Below are 24620 nucleotides of genomic sequence, written 5' to 3'. Positions count from 1 at the left end.
TTCCTTTAGTGGAACTCTTCAACTCCAGGGAAGAACCCAAAAAAGTTCAAACTACGTTGCGTATGACCTTAAGTGACGTTGACCGACATTAAACACGTGCTATCTTGAAAGTAAAGACGTGCTCTGAAACTGTGGTAAGGTATGTATTTCATTTAAGATATGTGAATGACACATTGATGTATCTTCTCTCTCATGAAATTTCGGTTTCGTTAAAATACGACGTAAATCCAAAATAAAGAGCAATATTCACAACATCCCATTTTAAGCAGTTCCGAATTAACCATATACGGGGTTGTCTCAAAAGAGCTGGTAAAACAAATAAGAGAAAATACGTAAACAAAAAGTCAGACACATGAATTCATTTTACATTCAGAGTTTTATGATAAATTATGTTCATTTGAAAAGGCTGAGATAGTATCATTAATTTCATAGTCATGGCTTTAAGTATCTTTCTCCTCCCCCATCTAGCTTCTCTCTTTCTTTCTCTCTCTCTCTCTCTCTCTCTCTCTCTCTCTCTTGCTGTTTACAGAAGATACTACAAATTCAAAGATCCCTAGAAGAAAATTCATATAAACAAATTAATCAAATTGAATGATAAATCGAGAATCTGTAAAGAATTGACAATCTCATTAAATATTATACAATGTAGAGTGTATTTATTTTTTTTTTTCAGTGTTTTGCTATATCTAATATATCACTGAGTCCAAAGAAACTAAAAGTAGTCATGGGAAGAAAAAAAGAAGAAAATGTCCGAAATCAAAATAAAGCAAGAACTTTATGAAACCACCAATGACCCCAAAAGAGGGTTGCTGCTAATTACAATTGTAGTGATAGGTCATGTGCCGAAAGGTTTATCAAATTTTTTTTAGACAATTCTGGATTAAAATGGAGAATTTTTTGCAGAGGTTAATAATGTATATTACACGTAACATGTATAGTGTTTGTCATGTCCGTCATCTGTCCTTCTGTCCTTCAATCAATGACACTTTGTGTTAAGCTCAGTTTAAAAGAAATTTTTCAAGATATTTTTATCAAACTTCATTTGCTGACACATATAGTGAGAGGAATTCAACTGCTTAAAGATTTGTTTTTACCTTTACCTTGTTTTTCAAACCAAAAAAACTATTCAAGATATTTTAATTTGTAACTTATACATAATTTTAAATTTGCTAAAAATTTATCAACTGTGTGCAATTTCTTTTAAAACTGACTTTCCCTATGGCCTTCAACTTTCTCATCTACTGTGTATAAAACTGAGTTATTTTGAAAGTACATGTACTCAAGTTCAACCTTTTCTTCAATCTTCACACACTATATAAAGCAAAGTTTCATGTGCATTCAAATACAATTAAGTGAACTGGTGAATTATGTGTTGGGCATTTATGTCCTATGGACATATTTCTAGTCTTTTGTATGAAATGAACAACAATTCTTTGATTAATTATATTTTTTATTTTGATGATTTTTCTAGTCTTTTCCAATGCAATTTTCTGATTTTTATTGTACCAAAATATGGTTTTTTTTTAAATTTTTAAAAATATTTGATAGTTTATTTTATCGTTAATAAAGTTGTAGAAACATGATCTTTTCTTCTTTATATATGATATAATTGATATTACATTTTCGAGTTCAAGTCTTTAAAAAAGTGGGGAAAAATATTATTGTCCTTATTAACTTAAGATCTGATCGTTAAAAATGAATTTTGAGACGACCTCTGTTGTTACAACTATAAATAACAACGATAGGTGGCGAAAACCGGAACTACTTGAAATCATCTAAACTGCTTGAACTCCAGCATATTTTAATTGGAAAACTTCGATTATAAAATATCCATCCATTTATATTGCTTCTCATATCAAATCAAAGTGGGACATATATTCTTAACGAGGCCCGATCTAATTGAAAATTGCGAAAACGGAATGATAAAAAAATTTAATTCTTGGAAATATATTTGTATGTTTTATGCTTAGAAAAATTAGAATGCAATTGTGTTACCTTGCCGTCATTGTAGTCAAATGGGGACATTGTCAAGATATGGACCATTTGTCGTGTTTTTATACATAAATACATACTAAAACTTTCCAACAAGCTAAAACATTTACAAATTAAAAAAAATGATTAAATTCTTTGTTTTTCACATATATCATGCAATTTTCATTCTTCTCATAAAAATGAAAAGAAAACATAAACTTTGTATTGAATAAGCATTGGCGGATCCAGAGGGGGGTTCCGGGGGTTGGAACCCCCCCCCTTTATTTTTTGCAAAGTGTAGAGAGAGAGAGAGAGAGAGAGATGATAAAACGTTTTCCGAGAATAAATATTTCTGCGTCTTACTTATTTATTGAATAGATAGATTCTTACACATTAAGTTTCCTCCGTTCATCTTCACTATTACTTTTTTAATGAGAGAATAGTAGAAAATATATTACTCATATTACTTATTTCCCGACTTCTATGGCTGTGTTGGCTATATCATGTATATACTGTTTTTTATCATATCTAGATCTATTGAAGGAACTAACATGTTACTGTTTAAAAGCCCACCAGCTCCCCACCCCCAAAAAGTGTTTTTTTTTTCAAATTCTTAAAGAAAATTCTTTATACTCTTCGGAAATGATACAAATCCATACAATTTTAAGGCTTCGTAGTATTTGAAATGGTTTTTTTTTTGTTTGTTTGTTTGGACTGGGGGTACGTTTTTTTAAAATAAGGACATAAAACAAAGATACTATTTACCACAACCTTAGATCTTTCCATACAAGTCTGTGAATCTTTGCTTGAGAGTAACCCGGTATGTATTGGGGGGGACTGGTGTAGAGGGATACAACCTGGAACCCCCCCCCCCTTTCAAAAATTGCTGGATCCGCCCCTGATAAGTGCATTAAAAAGATTGAATGTTATGGCTTGAATGCTGATTGGAAAGTTTTCATTCTGTCTTTGATAGAAAACGGAGCTGATCCAAATCATTATACAGATGGCGAACCGCCCTTATTATTGGCCATTAAGTCAGGACATACAGATATTGTAAAATATCTTATAGAAAAGGGAGCAAATATTCACTCGTGTGATCGAAAGAAAAATACTACCTTGCATGTAGCGTGCGATTTAAGTAAGTAGATGTTTCTATCAGCGATATATTTATATTCCTTCTCATATCAAATCAAAGTTGGACATATTTTCTTAACGAGGCCCGATCTAGTTGAAAATTGCGAAAACGGAATGATAAAAAAAATTAATTCTTGGAAATATATTTGTATGTTTTATGCTAAGAAAAATTAGAATGAAATTTTGTTACCTTGCCTTCATTGTAGTCAAATGGGGACACTGTCAAGATATGGACCATTTGTCGTGATTTTATACACAATTACATACGAAAAATCTCCAATAAACAAATACATTTAAAATTTTAAAAAAAATATATGATGAAATTCTTCTTTTTTTCACATATATCGTGCAATTTTCATTCTTCTTATAAAAACTGAAAAGAAAACTGGAGGTAACCTTTTTTGCAGTGAAAAGGGGCATGTCAAAACACGAAATTTGGATTTATTCTATCAAACTACGTTTATCAAAATTTTCGCCTGATTACATGTAAAATCACACTTTTAGCTCACCTGAGCCGAAAGCTCAAGTGAGCTTTTCTGATCACATTTTGTCTGTCGTCCGTCAGGGTTAGATGAAGCTGTCTGTCTGTCTGTCCTCTGTAAACTTTTTAAATTTTCGACTTCTTCTCAAGAACCACTGGACCAATTTCAACCAAACTTGCAACAAAGTATCCTTGGGTAAAGAGATTCAAGTTTCTTGAAGGGCCACACCCCATTCCAAGTGGAGAGAATTGATAATTACAGAAAAATTAATGGCAATTTTCAAAATTCTTCTTCTCAAGAACCACTGTTCCAGGAAAGATTAAACTAATGTGGAAAACTCCTCAGGTAGTGCAGATTCAAGTTTGTTCAAAACATGATCCCCGGGGGTAGGGCGGGGCCACAATGGACGATCAAAGTTTTACATAGGAATATATAGGAAAAAAACTTTAAAAATCTTCTTGAGAACAGCAAAGCCATGATTAGTCATATTTATTTAAAAGCATTCTCGCAGGTAGTGTATATTCAAATTTGTTCAAAGCATGGCCCCTGGGGGGAGGGAGGTGTCACAATAGCCGCGATCAAAGTTTTACATAGAAATATATAGGAAAAATTTTCTTCTTTAAAATAGCAAAGCCATGATTGGTCATATTTATATGGAATCATCTTCAGGTAGTGTAGATTCAATGTTGTTCAAATCATGATCCCCAGGGGTAGGGCAGGGCAACACTGGCCAATCAAAGTTTAGCATAGAAGTATGTAGGAAAAATCTTCTCAAGAACAGCAAAGTCATGATTAGTCTTGTTTATATGGAAGCATAGTCAGGTAGTTTAGGTATAGATTGTTAAAATCATGACTCCAGGTTCGGGTGAGACCACAATAAAAGTTTAAACTTATAGGGCAGAAAGTCACAATATGTCAAAAAGTATTAAAGCATCCTTATTGGGTGTAGATTCAAGTTTGCATAGATAGAAGTTGAAATCATACCCACTTAGGTATTATTAAATTGATTTTTTTCCTAGCCACAGTGCTCAGATGAGCCCATGATTGGGGCCCATGGGCCTCTTGTTTAAATATTGCTAAATTTGAATAAAATTTTTATATCTTTTATGTTTATTAATGGAACAGAAATAAATTACTGGATAAATAAGGTAAATATATTTTTTTTAAAAAATGTTAAAACACAAAACCTTAAGTTAAATATTGTAGATGTGTATTTTACTCCTTTTTCTAGAGGCAGAGTCTGCAAGAAATGAAATAGCCTCGCTTTTGCTTGAACATGGATGCAGTGTCAACAAGCCAAATACATATGGAGAAACACCATTAACAAATGTGATGAAAAGAATGACAGAAGGTACGAGTTCCATGGAAATCGACAATTCAGAAACGGCGACCGTTGCAAAAGTTGACCTTTCATTGTTCAATAGGTTAATTTGCGGTGGAGCTAAAATAGACATTGTGGTTTACTTGTACCATAAAAATTTCGTAAGAGTACAACCCTAAGCCAATCTAAATTATTTTTGTACTATTTGATATTCATCAATCAATTTAATTTTGATGATAATAAAATTTATCCTATAATTTTCTCTACATTGGAAAGGGAAAGATATGTAAAAATATATGAAATTACAGCTGTATAATACTCTGCTTTTCATAACCTAGAGAGACAGAACAAGTCTTATGAAGAATTTCTGAATTTCCTACTGATATATAAAAAACACGGTGGAAAATTGGATGACGTGGACAGGAATGGGAACACACCACTTATGTTGTTTTTGAAACATGGACTTTACGACTTCGACAACACTCAGGATAAACTTGTGGATCTGAGGGACGAGATAGTGTCACTTCTTGCTTGTGACGGATCGACTGTAAGAAAACGGAACAACACAGGATTATCAGCTATACACATTGTCTCGTCAAAAGGATGGTTAAGCACGATGAAAATCCTTGTACAAAAGGGGGCCAACATTTCCGAGAAGGATGACAAACACAATAGATGTCTTCATCTTTCCCACATGGGAGGTATATTTTGATTTTTCTGGTACCATTAGATAAGATAATATATATATTTTTAAAATCAATTCGAAGCTGAGTTCTGACAAGAAAAGCCCCAAACCCATTTTTCCTAAAGCAAGAGTTTTATGTAAAATGTCTATATAAACATAAAAAAAATATACAAAAAGTTAATTATTATTATCAATTTACATAATATAATTAACAATAAATATGAATGAGGATGAGTTCTTACATGACATGGTAGTATATCGTTGAGAGAGGGACATTAATAAATAATTTAACTTTTTTCTGTACCTACTTATGTCGATACTTTTGAATACTTGCTGAAAAGAGGAGCTCTTCCAAAACTACATTTTAAGCGTTATAACCCTCTAGTAGCAGCGATTTGTTCAGCAAGTATAAATATCAACTATTCTTGGTCTACCACGCTAAAGTAAATGGAAATGCGTGTTTTCTTCAGATGCTTTTGCAATTTCAATGAATTAAGCAAGGTAAATTGACGATTATTTGGACTTATATCAAATGCCTATTGTTTGGGGGGAAAATAATGAAGAAAACCCATATCATCACTATTCAGCAATAGAATATTTTATCAAATCCTGCTTAAAAGGTTAAAGACTGTAAAAATGGAATGACATTAGTTTATTACGTTTAGCGAAGGATTAATTCTTTGCAAAACATATTAATAGATACCTTTTGTTACCTTTTTTGAGGTTTTGAAAATCTGAAAATATATATTCATCATACTTATTTTCTTCATTTCTTCACAAAAATGTATATATGTAAGACTCCAAAGTCCGATGGTCTCGCAAAAAAAAAAAAACACGATGGTCTATGCCAAACCCCGATGGCTCGCTGTCTTTATGGTCGCCAAAGTCCGATGGCTCGTTTCCTATGAGACACGTTGGGCTAAAGTATGATGGTCTGATACTCCAAATTCCGATGGTGCGAAGGTACAATCAACGTTCATGACGTCATAATATTCCGAACGTCATGACGTTGTCCTGCATTCAAAATCCATAAAATATTCATGGCAAAAAGAAACATATTTAGAGCTTGTTTACTTCTTAAAAGATACCTAAAAGGGATAAGTTGTAAAATTCTTTAGATTATGATTTTCTACACATTGGAATCGGAATGTTAGAATGGAGGTTTTGTCACAAGCCACAGTTTCTATTCTAATTCAAACCAAGGATTGCTGCAGCTACAAAATTGTGGTGTTCTCGTAATGTAGAACAAAACTCTGAAAAATGATGATCAATGAAAATGAGTATGTTGTATTTGGCTTAGCTGCAAAAATGTAGTACTCCCCCTTTTTTGGAGAGAACTACAACTCCGTAATGGTGCAAGTGCGAGAGTTATTCACTCCCGCACACATTTCCTTTAACATTTTTTGTGCTGCAGGCCTATTTTGGGCCTATCTTCAAATACTACGTTAAGTGCCGAGGGCCTATTTTGGTAGGTATCTACAATCAAAGGGCAGGAAAGATATTTTGTCTGTCGAAATTGGGACAAGTACCCCTACCCACCACCCCCGGGCAAATACCTTTGAGATCTTGATTTTCTCGAGATCTCAGCTTTACTAAAACTGGTAGTAGTATATTATTTATTTTCTAACAGCTATGGGAGCGATATTTTTTTGGGTTATGTATTTTTTTAATTCAATATTTAAAAAATATCATTACTATACTATGAGATAAAATTATTACATAAGCAAATGGCCATGCTTTAATTAATAAAATCTGTAGAAAAATGAAGTATAATCGTTTTAACTTCTGTATTTGATTGAATCAAATAATCCACAGATTAATCCGAGTTTCGGGTCAAGAATGAAAAAAGTAGGAAAACATACGAAGTAACTTACGTCTTAGCCGTGTATTGCGGGTTATATTTTTAGAAACACGATTAGAAAAAGTGACAGTATTAAAAGATCAACATTAACGTGTGAACAAATTTTAAAAAAACATAATTCATAACAATATAAGTGGTTCAGGGAAAAGGAGTGAGTCTGCAAAGGAAGGTGTACTTTTTCTGAGTTTAGTTTGTTTACAGAAAATCTTTATTTTGATACCGGTGCCCCCCCCCCTCCCATACACACCCATAAACACTTCTTCAATGTTCTAGTTTTTTTTCGGTAAAGTTAACTAAGTTACCCCACCCCCATCACACACATACGTACAAAATAGGATTTTTGAGAGCAATTTAGGGGTTTTTTAAGGTCCAGGAAAATCAGAAAAACTATGAATAGATAATTACATGTATTATTTTATAACTGTGATTCAATTACACTGCATTTGTATATATTATATTTTACTCGTATTCCGTTCATTATTATGCAGTATAAATATTTGACTTTCAGGTTCTTGACGTAACGTTATATTATTTTTCTTATTGAAAAAATTATAAAACCCACCTACCTAATCTACTGAAAATATATTATTTGTGCATTAATTTTGCTTGTATTGTAAATATATTTTTGAAGGATCTTGTCGTTTTGTAGAATTTATTATTTATTGTCTGTATTTAAACCATTTTCTGCAAAAGGCGAAAGGCAAAAACGGTTCATACCAACTTTGTTTGTGTCGTCATAGTAACGTTACATCATAGATTTTACGTAATAAAAAACTGTCACGGCACTGTACGTAATTTGAACTCCAAATCTGTACGGCAGCGAAAAGTAAATGGCTTAACATTTCTTACCTGGATTCCATAAATGAAGTTATGCAATACATAAATCGATCCTAGAATATTCATAACGATCCATATATCGGTTACTTTTCGTGTATGTCAACATCGCAACTTGAATTCATCCGCCATGTTTTCCTGACCTTCATAATTTTATTTGGCGACAGCCAATGAGAATTTTGGATCTTTAAGAGTAGATTTTTTTTAGAAAGTCCCTTATTTTAAGCATACATATCGCTGTTTCCTTAAAAAAACACTAGATATGGTTTTATTTATCAATGTTTTTGTGATACCATTCATCAAAATCTTTTATAAACCCTTACATTTGCTTTATTAAGTTGTTCTAAATTTCAAACGAAAGTCTCAGTACATCACGCATAAACTAGCATGGCTGCTGAGTAGATCAACTGGAAACAAGTAGATTTATTTTACATGTTTTTCGCATTAAACAGGCTATGTTGTTGACAATGAATAAAAAAATTCGTCTTATTACAAGTGAGTTGAATGTAAAAAAAATTATTTTGCCTGCAGTCGCCGGTATTTAAAAAATATATTTGCACATTACGGGGATGTTGTGGAATTGTAGCCATCTCTTGAAAACAACAGATAAAAAAATCGGAGAGGGCTCAGTAATTGGGGATATATTTGGATCTAACCATAACCAAAAGCAATGCATCAACTCGGTCTAAATTTTCTTTTGTAAATAAGGAACACTCCTCACACAAAATCCGCATTTGAAACACTGTCTTTGAAATTAATATTATGCTTAATACTTTATTAACTATGTTACTCGTCTCTGTATTTATTTATCTATCGTTTTTGTCAATAAATCTATCACGGATAGCTATGGCACGCCAAATTCACAAAAGTGAGCTAAACATAGTTTCACAATCGATAAACTAGGTATATCGAGTGTAAACTATAGTTTACAAAATGTAAACTTTAGTTAACAACGTTAATCTATATTTTGCATCTCTAAACCATAGTTAACACGATAATCTATGTTTCACAACCGTAAACTCTACTTAACACCGAAAACAATCATTTGCAATTGCAAAACATAGATTATCTGATAAATAAAGTTTCACGATTTGCAAACTTTAGTTTACAAACCGTTAACTATAGTAAACGATCTGATAAAAATAGTTTCACGATTTGTGCAACTATGATTAACAACTCTTAACTATAGTTTACGAATGTAAACCATGGTTTACAAATGCAAATCTATGTTTATCAACAAAATCTATAATTGTTAACGCTTTATTACAGACAGATAAACTTAGATTAGCAGTTCGTAAATTATAGTTAACGACCGAAAAATTTAGTTTTACAGATAAAAACTATAGTTTACGAATTGTTAACTATAGTTTACGGTTTGTAAACTATAGTTTACGGTTTGTAAACTATAGTTTACAGTCGATAAACCTAGTTTATCAATCGTGAAACAATGTTTAGCTCAATTTTGACAATTTGGCGTGCCATAGATAGCAAATTTAATTTTGTTGTGGGTGTCGCAACAACACGTACCCAAATAGTGCCACAGAATGAATTCTTTATTCTCGTGTCACTTGATAAATATCTAATCGCTAAATAGCGATAAAGAAGAGAATTTTAAGTAGGACTTTTAGAAAAAGAATGAACATAAAACCCGTGACTTGCGACGATGAAATGAAGTATGTTGATTTTTAAATCCAAATTACAGATTTTGTGGATAATAAACTGTCCTAAGTAGACTCTGTATCTTAGGATAAACATAATTTTTAATGAAACACAATTTATAATATTTTTATCAATCTAAAAAGATTTTCGATTATTCATTTAAATCATATTCTAAAAGATGACATAGAGAATATGGTACACGGAATATTGGAAAACAGGGCAAATGTGCATGGCAGAGATCATGATGGAAGAACCCCTCTACATCTTGCAATCAAAGCTTTTTGTTCCAAATACCGAAAGTGCAACACAGAAAATATTATTCAGCAGCTTTCGGATTATGGGGCAAATATAAATGCTTTAGACAATAAAGGACATACCCCAGTAAGTTTTCTTTGTGAGACAAGAGGGGAAGGTATGCTACTATTTAAGGAATATATGATGATGAAAATGATTTTAATTTCCTTTAAATATTATGCACAAAATTGAAAGTTAATTATCAATGTATTTTTTGTACATTCTAAATTTACGCAACCATGAAATGTATCACTCTGTTTTTCCAGATGATAACGTAATATATCAATTCCCAAAATTGAAGATCATAAATAAATAATTACAGTTTGAGACCGCTGAGAGGAATACAACAGATTCTTCTATTTGTTTTTTTTTTTGTAATTACAAGGTTGGATAAATATTTAGATATAGGAGTAAATGCAAATTTCTATCCAATTTATTTTATGGTTCTTCTGACCAAGCAGGGTGTTCCTTTTATCGAAAGGAGCGGATCCAAACATCAACTTTGTATTGAATAAGTGCATCCAAAAGATTGAATGTTATGGCTTGAATGCTGATTGGAAAGTTTTCATTTTGTCTTTGATAGAAAACGGAGCTGATCCAAATCATTATACAGACGGCGAACCGCCCATATTATTGGCCATTAAGTCAGGACATACAGATATTGTAAAATATCTTATAGAAAAAGGAGCAAATTTTCACTCGTGTGATCGAAAGGAAAATACTACATTGCATATAGCGTGCGATTTAAGTAAGTAGATGTTTCCATCAGTGATATATTTATATTCCCTCTCATAACAAATCAAAGTGGGACACATTCTCTTAACGAGTTCCGATCTAGTTGAAAATTGCGAAAACGGAATGATAAAAAATGTAATTCTTGGAAATATATTTGTATGTTTTATGCTCAGAAAAATAAGAATGAAATTTGTAACTTTGTATTTATTGTAGTATTGAGGACACTGTCAAGATATGGACCATTTGTCGTGTTTTATACACAATTACATACGAGAACTCTCCAGTAAACAAATACATTTAAAATTTAAAATAAAAAATACATGATGAAATTTTTCGTTTTTTCACATATATCGTGCAATTTTCATTTTTCTTATAAAAAATGAAAAGAAAACTGGAGGTAACCATTTTTGGTGAAAAGCGGGTATGTCAAAACACAAAATTTGGATTTATTCTATCAAACTACGTTTATCAAAATTTTTGCCTGATTACATGTAAAATCACACTTTTTAGCTCACCTGAGTCGAAAGCTCAAGTGAGATTTTCTGATCACATTTTATCTGTCGTCCGTCTGTCTACATGAAGTTTTCTGTCTGTCCTCTGTAAACTTTTTTAAATTTTCGACTTCTTCTCAAGAACCACTGGACCAATTTCAACCAAACTTGCAATAAAGTATCCTTGGGTAAAGGGATTCAAGTTTCTCGAAGTTAATTGATAATTATAGAAAAATTTATGGCAATTTTCAAAATTATTCTTCTCAAGAACCACTGTTCCGGGAAAGATTAAACTGATGTGGATACCTCATCAGGTGGTGTTGATTCAAGTTTGTTCAAAACATGATTCCCGGGGGTAAGGCGGGGCCACAATGGACGATCAAAGTTTTACATAGGAATATATAGAAAAAAATCTTCTTGAGAACAGCAAAGCCATGATAAGTCATATTTATTTAAAAACATTCTTGCTGGTAGTGTATATCCAAATTTGTTTAAAGCATTACCCCTGGGGGAGGGCGGTGTCACAATAGCAGCGATCAAAGTTTCACATAGAAATATATAGGAAAGATATTCTTTAAAATAGCAAAGCCTTGATTGGTCATATTTATATGGAATCACCTTCAGGTATTGTAGCTTCAATGTTGTTCAAATCATGATCCCCAGGGATAGGGCAGGGCAACACTGGCCGATCAAAGTTTTGTATAGAAGTATATAGGAAAAATCTTTTCAAGAACAGCAAAGTCATGATTAGTCTTGTTTATAAGGAGGCATCATCATTTACATACAAATTGTTAAAATCATGACTCCAGGTTCGGGTGAGACCACAATATAAAGTTTAAACTTATAGGGAAGAAAGTCACACTATGTCAAAAAAAGTATGTAAGCATCCTTATTGAGTGTAGATTCAAGTTTGCATAGATAGAAGTTTGTTCAAATCATACCCCCCTGGTTTAGGATCGGACCACTTAGGTATTTATTAAATTTGTTTTTTTTTCATAGACACAGTGCTCGGATGAGCGATGGGGCCCATGGGCTTTTTGTTTAAATATTGCTAAATTTGAATAAGATTTTTATATCCTGTATGTTTATTATTGGAAAATAAATAAATTACTGGATGAATAAGGTAAATATAATTTAAAAAAATGTAAAAACACGAAACCTAAATTTTAATATTACAGATGTGTATTTTACTCCTTTTTCTAGAGGCAGAGTCTGCAAGAAATAAAATTGCTTCGCTTTTGCTTGAACATGGATGCAGTGTCAACAAGCCAAATACATATGGAGAAACACCATTAACAAATGTGATAAAACGAATGACAGATCTAGAAGGTACGAACTCCATGGAAATCGACCATTCAGAAACGGCGACCGTTGCAAAATTTGACCTTTCATTGTTCAATAGGTTGATCTGCAGTGGAGCTAAAATAGATCCTGTTGTAAAAACAACGTAGTAAGTTATTATAAAAACAGTTATTAATTTAACATTATCTTGGATTTATTCAACCAAACAAACCCTATTTGCGTATTTTAACTTCTATGAAATCAAATAATATATTTTCTGAAGTTTACCTTAAATCAAAGAGACTTTAAAGTTCTTATATTTTAGCAGGTACTATGGCTCGATATCGACATTGTCCAATTTGCTGAGAAATGGGTTTTTTGGGGCTGCAGCTAGCTTGCTTAAATGTGGATATAACTGCAAAAATGATAAGGACTTACAAAACGTGGACTTTTCAAATCTAGAAAATTCGATAATTTTCGTTAAAGGCAAACCGTACAAAAGAATTAACTACGAGCAAGAGAAAAACGAATTTTTAAATGTTTTGAAGAAACATGAAGAAAAAGAGGCGATATCGCTTTTATCTTTATGCAGAACTGCAATACGAATGAAGTTAATTGATGCTGGACAAGGAGCCGAGATAGAATCCAAAATCAAGGTGCTACCCGTTCCCGGACTAATCAAAACGTATTTGACTTTAAGGGAACACATGCAAGACTTTGAACAAATGCAGTTAAAGGAAAGGTATAAAAATAAAATTTAAGTTGTACTGTATCAAAAGTATCTAGCTTACAAGACCTTGAACAAATGCAGTCAGACACAGACAAAAGGTATTTAAAATAACAGTTAAGATGTATATTATAACACTATATCATTGAGGATATCTAAAAAAGATATATTTCTTTTATATGTAGACTTAAAATGCAGGCACGTAGCAACCGGTGAGGACAGGGGGGGGGGGGGGCTGCTCCACCCACTTTTTTCACCCACCTTACTTATACTATAGGAAATGTTCATTTAAAGGCTAGTTGCCCCCTCCTCCCCATCTGGCTATCTGGCTGCCCCCACCCACCACTTTCAAAATCGATGCTACATGGTTGAAATGGGACGTTTTAAATTATCCAATATATATATAGTCCGATATATCTGATGTTTCCCAGGTTTTTTACGATTTTGAAATTTTACGAGCCAGGATCGCGACCTTGTGAAAACTGGATATTTCACCGTTCTCAAACGGAGTTCATTTCTTATACTTGCGAAGCAAACTACAAGCCACAATCAAAATTTATCAATAGCACAGTGCCTCTAGACAAATGCCTAGGTCACGTTTAAGCCAATGCTCGGGCGTCTAAATTTTTCTGGTCTTGTTGGCTGAAAGAACATGATCGGCCGATACAGTATCGGGCGACACGGAGCAGTCACATGTGCTCTCTGGTTCCAAAACTCTTAGAATTTTTGTGTAATTTGTCCAAGTCATCGGTGTCCCTAGGAAAAATTCTTTTTTTTTTTTAGAATTCAGCAAAATTTTTTCATAGATCTATATTCAGATAAGTGACATGAGTAATGTTTGCAAGGCAAAGTGGCAGAATCTTATAAAATTGTGACTCAATGTTGAAAATGTGTGCAAAATTTTGAATGAAATTGCATAGAAATGACAAGTGGTGCATATCTAAGCAACAGAGAATACTAAAGATTTCTTTATATCTTACGGATCAATTATTCATGCTATTTCCGTTCCAAAAAAAATTGTATCTATCATTGCATAAAAATTTTATTTGTGTTATGTTATTTTACTATGTAAAATATTCACAAGTCGACCAATCATCGACCGATCATCGAGTTCTGAGCTATAGTTTGATTTTAAGAGTTGGACGAAACATTCAACACCCTTATTTTCCAACGACGGACAACCGACTTTATAAACTGACCGCCGGGGGTCGGACGATGATCGAAGGTTGGTCGACGGATAACTTCAATTGAAAAAATCGGCCACCAATGCATAAAAAATTAAAACTTGGACCGATGGACACAAAATTCGTCGGCCGACAAAAAAAGAGGTCAAAATCGGCCAAGACATCGGCCGATGAACTGACGACTGTCACCCGAAGAGTCCTATTTTTGCGTCAAACCCCTTCGGTCATTGGTCGTTTTTGGAAATGTGACTGGGGTTTAAGGTTTCGTCAAAGGTCATCATGTCCAAAATTTTATTTTTACAATATCCTCAAAACTATGTATGGTATAAAGTTAAAACTTTAACAGTTTATAAATTATTTATTGGTTAACAGATAGAAAGTATCAGTTGATAAAAACACTGCGACATTTAAGTCCGGACACGACAAAGTCCGGACTTTTAGGTACCCTTTCGAAAAGACCTACATTAGATTTTTTTATATATTTTGGTGGGATTTTTTATTCTGACCTCATCATGTTCATCTCAACTTTCACATTGTAGTAGTTTTCTCATAAACCTCTGTCAAAACCTAATATCCCATGGGAGAATGGCGGGATTTTTCATCCCACCAAAAATCCCACCAAAATCCCATGGGAGAAAAAAATCTTTGAGGGATTTTTTCTCCCATGGGATTTTTTCTCCCATAAAAGGCGACATAGGATTAAAAATCCCATATTTGCCCTTCTTAGGATTAAAAATCCTGCAAAGTACATAATACTGGGTATTTTTAATCCCATGGGATAAATAAATAAGCAGATATGGGAATAATGGGATAAGAATGCAATGTCTGAATATCCTTTATGAAGCATTTTATCTTCAATTATATACAAATTCAAATTATATACTCATTGTTAAACTGCTTTTGTAGAGCCATTTTAATTAAAGTGAGGGTCATAAACAAATACTATTGCCAGAGAAAACTCGACCAAATGACTTGCCAAGAGAAGAACCAAATGACTTGCCAAGAGAAGAGGAGTGTCTGAGATAATGATTTTTATTTGTTAAGAAAAAGTACAATCAACCGAAAGGGGACTTAAATTTGTGCTAGTGACACTGTCTTATCTTTGTTTGCATACAATACTGAAATATCCTGATTCTGCTGAGTAATGACCAGTTTCCAAAACTGCTTCCTGATGGAAAAAAACTGCATTCGTGGGAATCTTCTGTATACACTTGGATGGACAGCAATTCTTCTTTTTAAAAAACTATAATAAAAAAATCCTTTGATCCACCACAAATATTTTAAAATAAAAAATTTACTCCTCAAGGATCCACCACTAATGTAAGTTAAGACCATGATCACACATGGCATGTAAGCTTAATGTTGAAATCAGTTAGCCATAATCATTTATATCCTTTGATCCACAACAAATATTTAAAAAAAAAATAAAATTAATATCCACTCCCCATGGATCCACCACTTATAAGTTTAGATCTTGATCATACATGACATATAATCGTAATGTTTGAAATCAATTAGCTATAAGCCTATAATCATTAATATCCTTTTACCCATCACAAATACATGTATTTAAAATTAATATCCACTCCCCTTGGATCAACCACAACTACTATATAACATAAATATCCACTCCCCCTTGGACCCATCCCTTTAAAATTAAGATCATGATCAAACATGACATATAAGCTAAATGTCTGATATAAATTAACCACAATCATTGATCATTAATATTCTTTGATCCTGCACCCACCACAAATATTTAAAAAAGATTAATATCCACCCCCTTGGATCCACCACCTATAAGTTTAGATTTTGATCACACATGATATATAAGTTAAATGTTTAAAATCAATTAACCATAAACATCACATGATCATTATTGATTCCTTTGACACATTACAAAATTTAATATTTAAAAATATATCTATCCACCCCCTTGGATCCACCTCAACTATCAAAACAATTACTGGTGAAATATACATGCCTTTGATCCATCACTTATCACACAAAGAAAGGTTACTTAAATGTTTAAATAAATGTGCAATAATAATTAGTATATGCCATGATGATCTACAATAAGCATGATAAGTAATTAAAAATTCAATATCAACTCCCCTTGGATCCACCACTCATAACTTTGGACCATGATATCAAATGACTTATAAGCAAACTGTTTGAAATCAATTAGCCATAATCAAAAAGATAAAGCCTCTTAATTAGATCAACCTACAAATAACTCATTTTGATTTGTCTGGGGTAAATGTGAAATTCAAAACCATGCAATAAACAAAGGAAAATGTTGGAACCCATTCCCTTTAGATCCACCATCCTGTCTTTTGGATATTGATCACCAATCTGATTTATTCTCCTTATCTTTTAATCATTATGTTGGGTATCTTCATCATCTTTATGAATGAATATATAAGAATGAAATTTAATTACATCTCGTATGTTTCTCTTTATTAACCTAACTGAAATAACCACCTACCGGCAAAAAAAAAACCCAGGTACATGTAATGAACATGATGAAATAAGACATTTTTATCAATGCATTCAAAGCTTAATACTACAGTGCTTTATTTACCACTAGTTAGTTTTTGAAATGTATACCTATCACCATGATCACATCCATCAGCTTGACTATTAAAACTACATTGGATAACAAATCAATTAAGTTTTTACATACATTATGTTCACTATAATTAATGTTAGAATTTATATGTTGGAAGTGAACAATAATTCTTTATGTTTCTAATTTAGTGTTACTAGGGGTTTTGAAAAAATATCAAATTGTGAAAATGTTTGCATTATTCAAAGAAATATACAAAAACAAGATGTGTTTGTGAAACACTGTGCCTCCACAGCAACAAAGCTTGAAAAATCTATTCTTAGCATAAAGGTTACAGTCAAGGTCACAAGGTCATTGACCTCGGTGTCGTTTGAAAGCACTTTAATAGTGAAGTAGGCACACCAAATATCAAGTCTCTATCTCCTATTGTTTAAAAGTTATACCCAAAGTTCGAAAAATTTAATTTTAGCAAATAGGTCACAGTCAGGGTCAAAAGGTCATTGTCCTTGGTGTCAGATGAAAGTGCTTAATTAGTGGAGTCTATGCATTATATATATGAAGTCTTCAAGTCTCTATCTTGATCTGTTCAAAAGTTATGGCGAAAGTTAAAGTTGATAACAAATAGAACAAGCATTCTGAGAGTATTGCATAAGCAATACATGTCCCCTACCGGGTTCCCCTTTTTCTTCTGGATGTCATTTTATAATATGCAAAAGTCATGTTCAAGGTAAAACTGAAAGATTTTCAAGTTGTAAATGCCTTAAAACTAATAAAATAATCCACATTAAGACGAAAATTCAACTCATTTCTCCACCGTCCTTTCCTCGCTTCATATTTTTGTCGACAATCGGAAGTTAGCGCAGTTCGAATCCGATCTCAATTAAGCGATTATGAAAAAATATTCAAAATGCCCTAATTCTATCAAAAATCATTGAAGCTAAGCAAAATTCAAACTTGATCTGTAACTCATTAAGATACACTCACATACCAAAATTCAGCTCAATATCTGCAAGCGTTTAGAAAAAAAGTGTGGAAAACCAAGTGAGACAGACTGACGGGGACAGACAGCTAGACAGATGGATGGACGGACGCAGAGGAAACCTATAGTCCCCCCCCCGGTTTCACCGGTAGGGGACTAATAAAAGTAGGTCAAACTCCAAGGTCAAGGTCAAGAGGTCAAATTTGGTGGTACCCAAAGAAAGGTTATGTCACAAGTAACACACCTTTGAATTATGAAAGCCATAGCCCCTACCACTCAATAGTTATGGGCTAGGTTAAAGTTGGGGGACAAACAGACAGACAGACAGACAGGCAGGACAAAAACAATATACCCCTGATCTTTCGATCCGGGGGCATAATTACAGAACATAATTTCCAGATTTCTTTTTCATCAAACATAGTTTTAGAAGGTGTACAAATCCATACAAAGACATTCAAAGTATTGTACCCAGGTCCTTCATTAAGTGAAACTCTGAAACTCCAGGGAAGATCCTAATAAAGTTCAAACTACCGGTATGTTGCGTATGAACTGAATTTTCACTCTGCATAATGCAGTCAGGCGATATTGATCGATATTGCTTTTGCATTGAAATAGATCTAAATGTATGTCAAACTTGATATATTTTTTATTATGTCAGCTACTTAAACTTCCTAAATATAAATTATTGTAAATTATTTAAAAGAAGACCTAAATTTTTATAAAAAGCATCTACCGGGTATATGCAACATCATGTCAAGGTCAGTCAATCCCTTTTAGTGTATGGTTCTATTGATTTTTGTCATCCTTTTTATCAAATGCAAGATTTCATGATAATTAATAATTGAATCTTATCATATGTCATCTGTAAGTCTGTTGGTCTGCTCATCTGTCACAAAAACTTAAAACCTTGGTCATAACTTTTGAATGAGATGAGATAGGGCTTTCGACATGTTCAGATTATACATGCATTCCCTGTGGTAATTCCTTTCATAATGAACTAGTACATGTAACTATGTTTTTAACTAATAATGATTTTTGACCATGGTACCTTGACCTTGAAGTATGACCTACTTTTCAAAAATCCTTTTGACTTTTGATTTAGAAGAGATAGGGTTTCATATTTTACATGTGCATTATCTGTGACATGATATTTCTGTGTATGCTATATCTGACACCTTAATATTTACCTTCATGTTTGACCTAATTCAAAAAAGTGGTGCTACATTACATTTTAATGACATATGATAGGTCTTTCATATTTCACAAAATATGTCGTATATGCTATCATGGCTTTTATAACAACATTTCACCAATTATGAATAATTCACAAGATACAGAAAAAAAAATTATGATTCCATAAGGTACTTCTATAAATATCATATGATTGGTTCTTTGATTTTGACGTGATAATTTTTGGTTCACATTTTCTTTTAAAGAAAAATAGAGATTTTACATCTATACCACTGCAGCAGTTGATCAGATCCACCCTTGTGACTACCCATAAAAGAACATAAATCCCCCTCCCCCCATTTAGGGCTTCATTTTTTAATTTATTCCCAATGTCAGACCGAACTTTTATTAGTATCCATAAAAATACACTGAACTTGAACTTGATTAACCTTAGACAGGCACAATGTGACATTAAAATCTAACTGATATGTGACATCCTAGCAGACAAAGTTGCAACTTGTGGGAAAAAGCTATCCATGCCAAAACATATTCCTCCTCCCTTGGGTAAGACAAAAAACTCATAATTAAAAAAAAATTGACCATGTTGACTTATGTTTACATCCCAAAAAATCTTCAGTCTCTCTGTGGTAATATCTACCACATAGAGATCCTTGATTCCATTTTGCCAGAAATATTTAAACCCCAATCAAATTCATAGCATGCACAGTGTAATGGGCTAGTAACAGCTGAGTAATATACAGGTCCAGTACTGGACCTGATATACTTACATCACTCCAGTCATTTCTTCACAGCAGAATTCCAATGGAAATTTTGGGGATGATGTTAATGGAGTAATACACACACGCTAAATCAATCAAACTGATTTAAAAACCTGCGTGAATTAACCCTTGTTAAAATAAAGTTTAGTTAACTTCTTACTTCCATCATCATGACGGTTGTCTTCTTACAAAGCGCTCATTTGATTTTGACAAAGTGTGGACTAAAAGGCCGAATTGACTTTGACCTAGTGTTCACTAAAAGGCCGAAAAGATGATAACCCAACTGCAGTAGATTTATTATTTTTCTAATTGGAATTTTCAAATCTACTTATATCAACTGTATATTAACTGCTCAATCTGGTCTTGTTCTAATTAATTTTTTTTTCTCATAATTAATTTACTGTTACAAGCATATGTAAGATACCACCATTACTCAGTTTTCTATTAAAAATATTCATTGAAATACAGCTAAATCCCCCTCCTCTACCAAGTTAATACTACGGTAATGTAATATAAAGAAAATGCAGTATATTATACCCCAAAATGGTACAGTAAGAAGTCGGCATAAGAAAAATTTGCCCCCCCCCCCATCAAAATAGCATTTCCGAATATATAAACTTGCTTATTCGGGCAATGGTTTTTTTTTTTTTTTTTTTTTTTTTTTTTGTGCTTATCAACTTCTCCAGGCCAAATAATTAAAAATAAAAAAAAAACAACAAAACAATCGTCTGGCTCCCCCTTTTAAAAACGATGCTACGTGCCTGAATCATCAGTTGATTTATTTTTCATTTCCATGATTTTTTTTAATTGAAAGAATTAACTATCAATTAATAAAAGTTTTGTGTTGTGCCAGATGGTATAACAACATGCTATATTGCTATACAATAAAATAAATTTTATACATTTTATTTAATAATTTTAATATTATTTTTATTCCACATTGCAAATACATGTACATCGCGTACTAGGTATGATAGAGGAGGCACGTTATTCAATCATTGTTTATTAACTTCGGCGCACAGAGCATGGTCGAACCACTCTATACACAGAGGATTGAAAATCTATTGTAAGATTCACCCTCAGGGCTGTATTCCGAGGGGTACACATACACGCACATGTGTATATTACAGGATTCGGATCCACACCTACATACTGACACCTGCCATTTCTTATTTATTGCATAACAATAGGCGTCTAGTCCAGTCTTCGAGCACTGTCTCGATGTACAAGTTTCAAAATGTTAATTTCAGATTTTAAAATTATATATGGTTCATCATTTCTACCTCATCTGAGGAAGTATATAAAAGATTGCAAGCGTGTTTAATTTTTAGCTCACCTCGACGAAGTCGAGATGAGCTTATGCTATACCCCCGGCGTCGGCGTCGGCGTCGGCGTTAGCAGGTTAAAGTTTTAGGAGCAAGTCCATTCCCAAGTAACTATAAGCCCTACCTGAACCAAACTTGCATGGATGATGCATCTAGGGATGTACACTACCAGACTTGCTTCGGATGCTGGATCTGACCTACATTTTCTAGATGAGTGACCAGGTTAAAGTTTTTGGAGCAGGTTAAAGTTTTTGGAGCAGGTCCATTCCCTAGGAACTATAAGCCCTACCTGAACCAAACTTGCATGGATGATGCATCTAGGGATGTACACTACCAGACTTGCTTCGGATGCTGGATCTGACCTACATTTTCTAGATGAGTGACCAGGTTAAAGTTTTTGGAGCAGGTCCATTCCCAAGTAACTATAAGCCCTACCAGGACCAAATTTGCATGGATGATGCATCTAGAGATGTACACTACAAGACTTGCTTCGGATGCTGGATCTGACCTAAATTTTCCAGATGAGTGACCAGGTTAAAGTTTTTGGAGCAGGTCTATTCCCAAGGAACTATAAGCCCTACCTGGACCAAACTTGCATGGATGATGCATCTAGGAAGGGACACTACGAAACTTGCTTAGGATGCTGGATCTGACCTACATTTTCCAGATGAGTGACCAGGTTAAAGTTTTTGGAGAAGGTCAATTCCACAGGAACTAAAAGCCCTATTTGGACCAAACTTGCATGGATGATGCATCTAGGGATGGACACTACCAGACTTGCTTCGGATTCTGGATCTGACCTACATTTTCATTCCCAAGTAACTATAAGCCCTACCTGAACCAAACTTGCATGGATGATGTATCTAGGGATGTACACTAAAAGACTAGCTCTGGATGCTGGATCTGACCTACATTTTCATTCCCAAGTAACTATAAGCCCTATTTGGACCAAACTTGCAAGGATGATGCATCTAAGGATGGACACTACCAGACTTGCTACGGATGCTGGATCTAATGTACATTTTTATTCCCAAGTAACTATAAGCCTCTACCTGAACCAAACTTGCATTGATGATGTATCTAGGGATGGACACTACCAGACTTGCTTCGGATGCTGGATCTGACCTACATTTTCATTCCCAAGTAACTATAAGCCCTAGCTAAACCAAACTTGCATGGATGATGCACCTACATGTAAGGATGGACACTACCAGACTTGCTTCGGATGCTGGATCTGACCTTTATTTTCAAGAGACCAGGTTAAAGTTTTGGGAACAGATCAGTCGGAATGAACTTGAAGTCCTTGATATCTGCAGTATAAACAGTTATGAATATTTGTCAACAATATACATGTTTTTCACACTACATGCATAGAAATGTGTTTATGCCATCTAAGGGGTTAAACTCAACTTGCAAGAATATTGTTGTTGGGATGAATACTAAATATAAGAAAATATTATGTGAGATTTGCATTACGTAAACTGATAACATTCGTCGAGGTGAGCTTCGTAATCTTTGATTATTTATGTTTTAAAATTTTTTATCAACAATTAATTTGTTAAATTTTTTTTCATTTAAAGTTTTAAAATGTTCTTATTAAGATCTGCTTTTGAAGGAATATAATGATTTATTAAACATCTTTTTTTCCTTATAGGTTTTTGAACTCTGAACATATTTTATTTCAAATGTCAGTTTGTTCAGCATTAAAAAATGTCAGTTTGTTCAGAAGTAAAAAAGAATAAGTGATGCCAGATGGTAGTGGAAAATCTACATCTGGAGCGTGTAGATATTTTTTCTCGGGAGTTAGCAAAAGAAGGATGAAAAGGTTTAACTCCAAACTCTATAGTTGCTGTAATATTAATCAAACATAATGTGAGATTATGAAAATAAATAAAACCAATAATTTTGATAAAATTTCCGTGAATTCCAACTCGGATGAAAAATAACACAAAAAATTCACGTTCAGTTTAAGTTAATACATGGTCAATATTTCGAAGTAAAGTCTTTTGCCATTTACGGAAAAAAAACCTATTAAAGGTTGTCTAAAAGTTTATGGGAAAATAAATGATACACAAAATAAAAGTTTTAATTCTTGCTTTCAAAATGTCTCATATCCGATCTAGTCTTCTTATACTACAAGATCCGCTTTGCAGAGTTATGTGCCTTTCTAGGATCGAAGATGAAGGTTTGAAAATTTATACATATGATCATTTCATTACCTAGAATTATTTATTAAACTAAACAATAATAGCTAAAGTATTTTTTTATTTTACAATACGTAAGACGATAACTTTTTCTTTGAAAGTTTATTATAGAAAAATAACAATTTATAGATTATTGATTTAAATTATCTTAAGTAAGTAAAGCTGTCCCCTGGGAACTCTTGGTTTATAAGGAATGTAATATTTCCAATGTATATGTATGTTTCCCCTCTTGTTTTCAGGTTATACTGCTTGTTTAATTAAAGTCCTTCAAAAGGACAGTTTAATCTTCAAATTGAATTATTTACGTCGCGATGGGAATTCCAGAATACACAATTACTAAAAATTTCAGTCAACAGTAATAGTATAATTGGATTAATTGATATTGAAAATAAAGAAGAGCAAAGTACACAGTACACCATCTAGAGTCGCCAAATAACGGAAAGCAAAAATAATATTCCTTATACATTTTCTCGTAATTCAGTAAACAACAACAACAACAACAACTAAAGAGACCCCCGACGTTTCAATTACGCTGCGAATATTATGGAACAAAATTTTAGAATTTATATTAAACCCCATCCCATCCAAAAAGAAAACAGAAAAGGCTTTCAGAGGCCTGATTATTTCAGTATGCATTTTACTTGATCTATTCGATCGAAACTTTCCCTCAAGTGTTGATATACAACTAACATATATATGTAACAGAATAATTTTTTAAAAAATATGTACATGTGTATGTGGTCTTTCTAGAACGATTAAAAAATAACAATGATGTCATCTTTTCAAATAAAGTGTTTAGTTGCTTTCTCCCGACCGACTGACAATTTTCATTAAAATGACCCAAATCAAAACTTTTTAAATTCCCGGCCGGGTGCGATGTTTTCTTTCTCTCTCATACCGCTGATGCAATAATTTTATACTGTGTCAAGAGAGAG

At 33.1% G+C, this 24620-nt stretch overlaps 2 protein-coding genes across 2 annotated transcripts; both read left to right on the top strand.

The window, feature by feature from the left end:
- The first annotated feature begins 4928 nt into the window (after nt 1–4928).
- LOC134268510 (serine/threonine-protein phosphatase 6 regulatory ankyrin repeat subunit A-like) lies at nt 4929–11263 on the top strand. Its single transcript, XM_062750778.1, has 4 exons — nt 4929–4938; nt 5247–5609; nt 10825–10989; nt 11190–11263. The coding sequence occupies exons 1-4, from the start codon at nt 4929–4931 to the stop codon at nt 11261–11263; spliced, it is 612 nt and encodes a 203-aa protein (XP_062606762.1).
- A 1277-nt stretch (nt 11264–12540) lies between these two features.
- LOC134268511 (uncharacterized) lies at nt 12541–13520 on the top strand. Its single transcript, XM_062750779.1, has 2 exons — nt 12541–12914; nt 13074–13520. Exons 1-2 carry the CDS (start codon nt 12646–12648, stop codon nt 13507–13509), a joined length of 705 nt encoding a protein of 234 aa, XP_062606763.1. The 5' UTR covers nt 12541–12645; the 3' UTR covers nt 13510–13520.
- Nucleotides 13521–24620: the final 11100 nt, after the last annotated feature.

The sequence above is a fragment of the Saccostrea cucullata genome, unplaced genomic scaffold (genome assembly GCF_032062105.1).
Source record: "Saccostrea cucullata isolate Sc308-1 unplaced genomic scaffold, CSIRO_AGI_Scuc_v1 ctg9315, whole genome shotgun sequence".
NCBI classification, from domain to species: Eukaryota; Metazoa; Mollusca; class Bivalvia; order Ostreida; family Ostreidae; genus Saccostrea; species Saccostrea cuccullata.
This window is presented reverse-complemented; position numbering and strand designations above follow the sequence as displayed.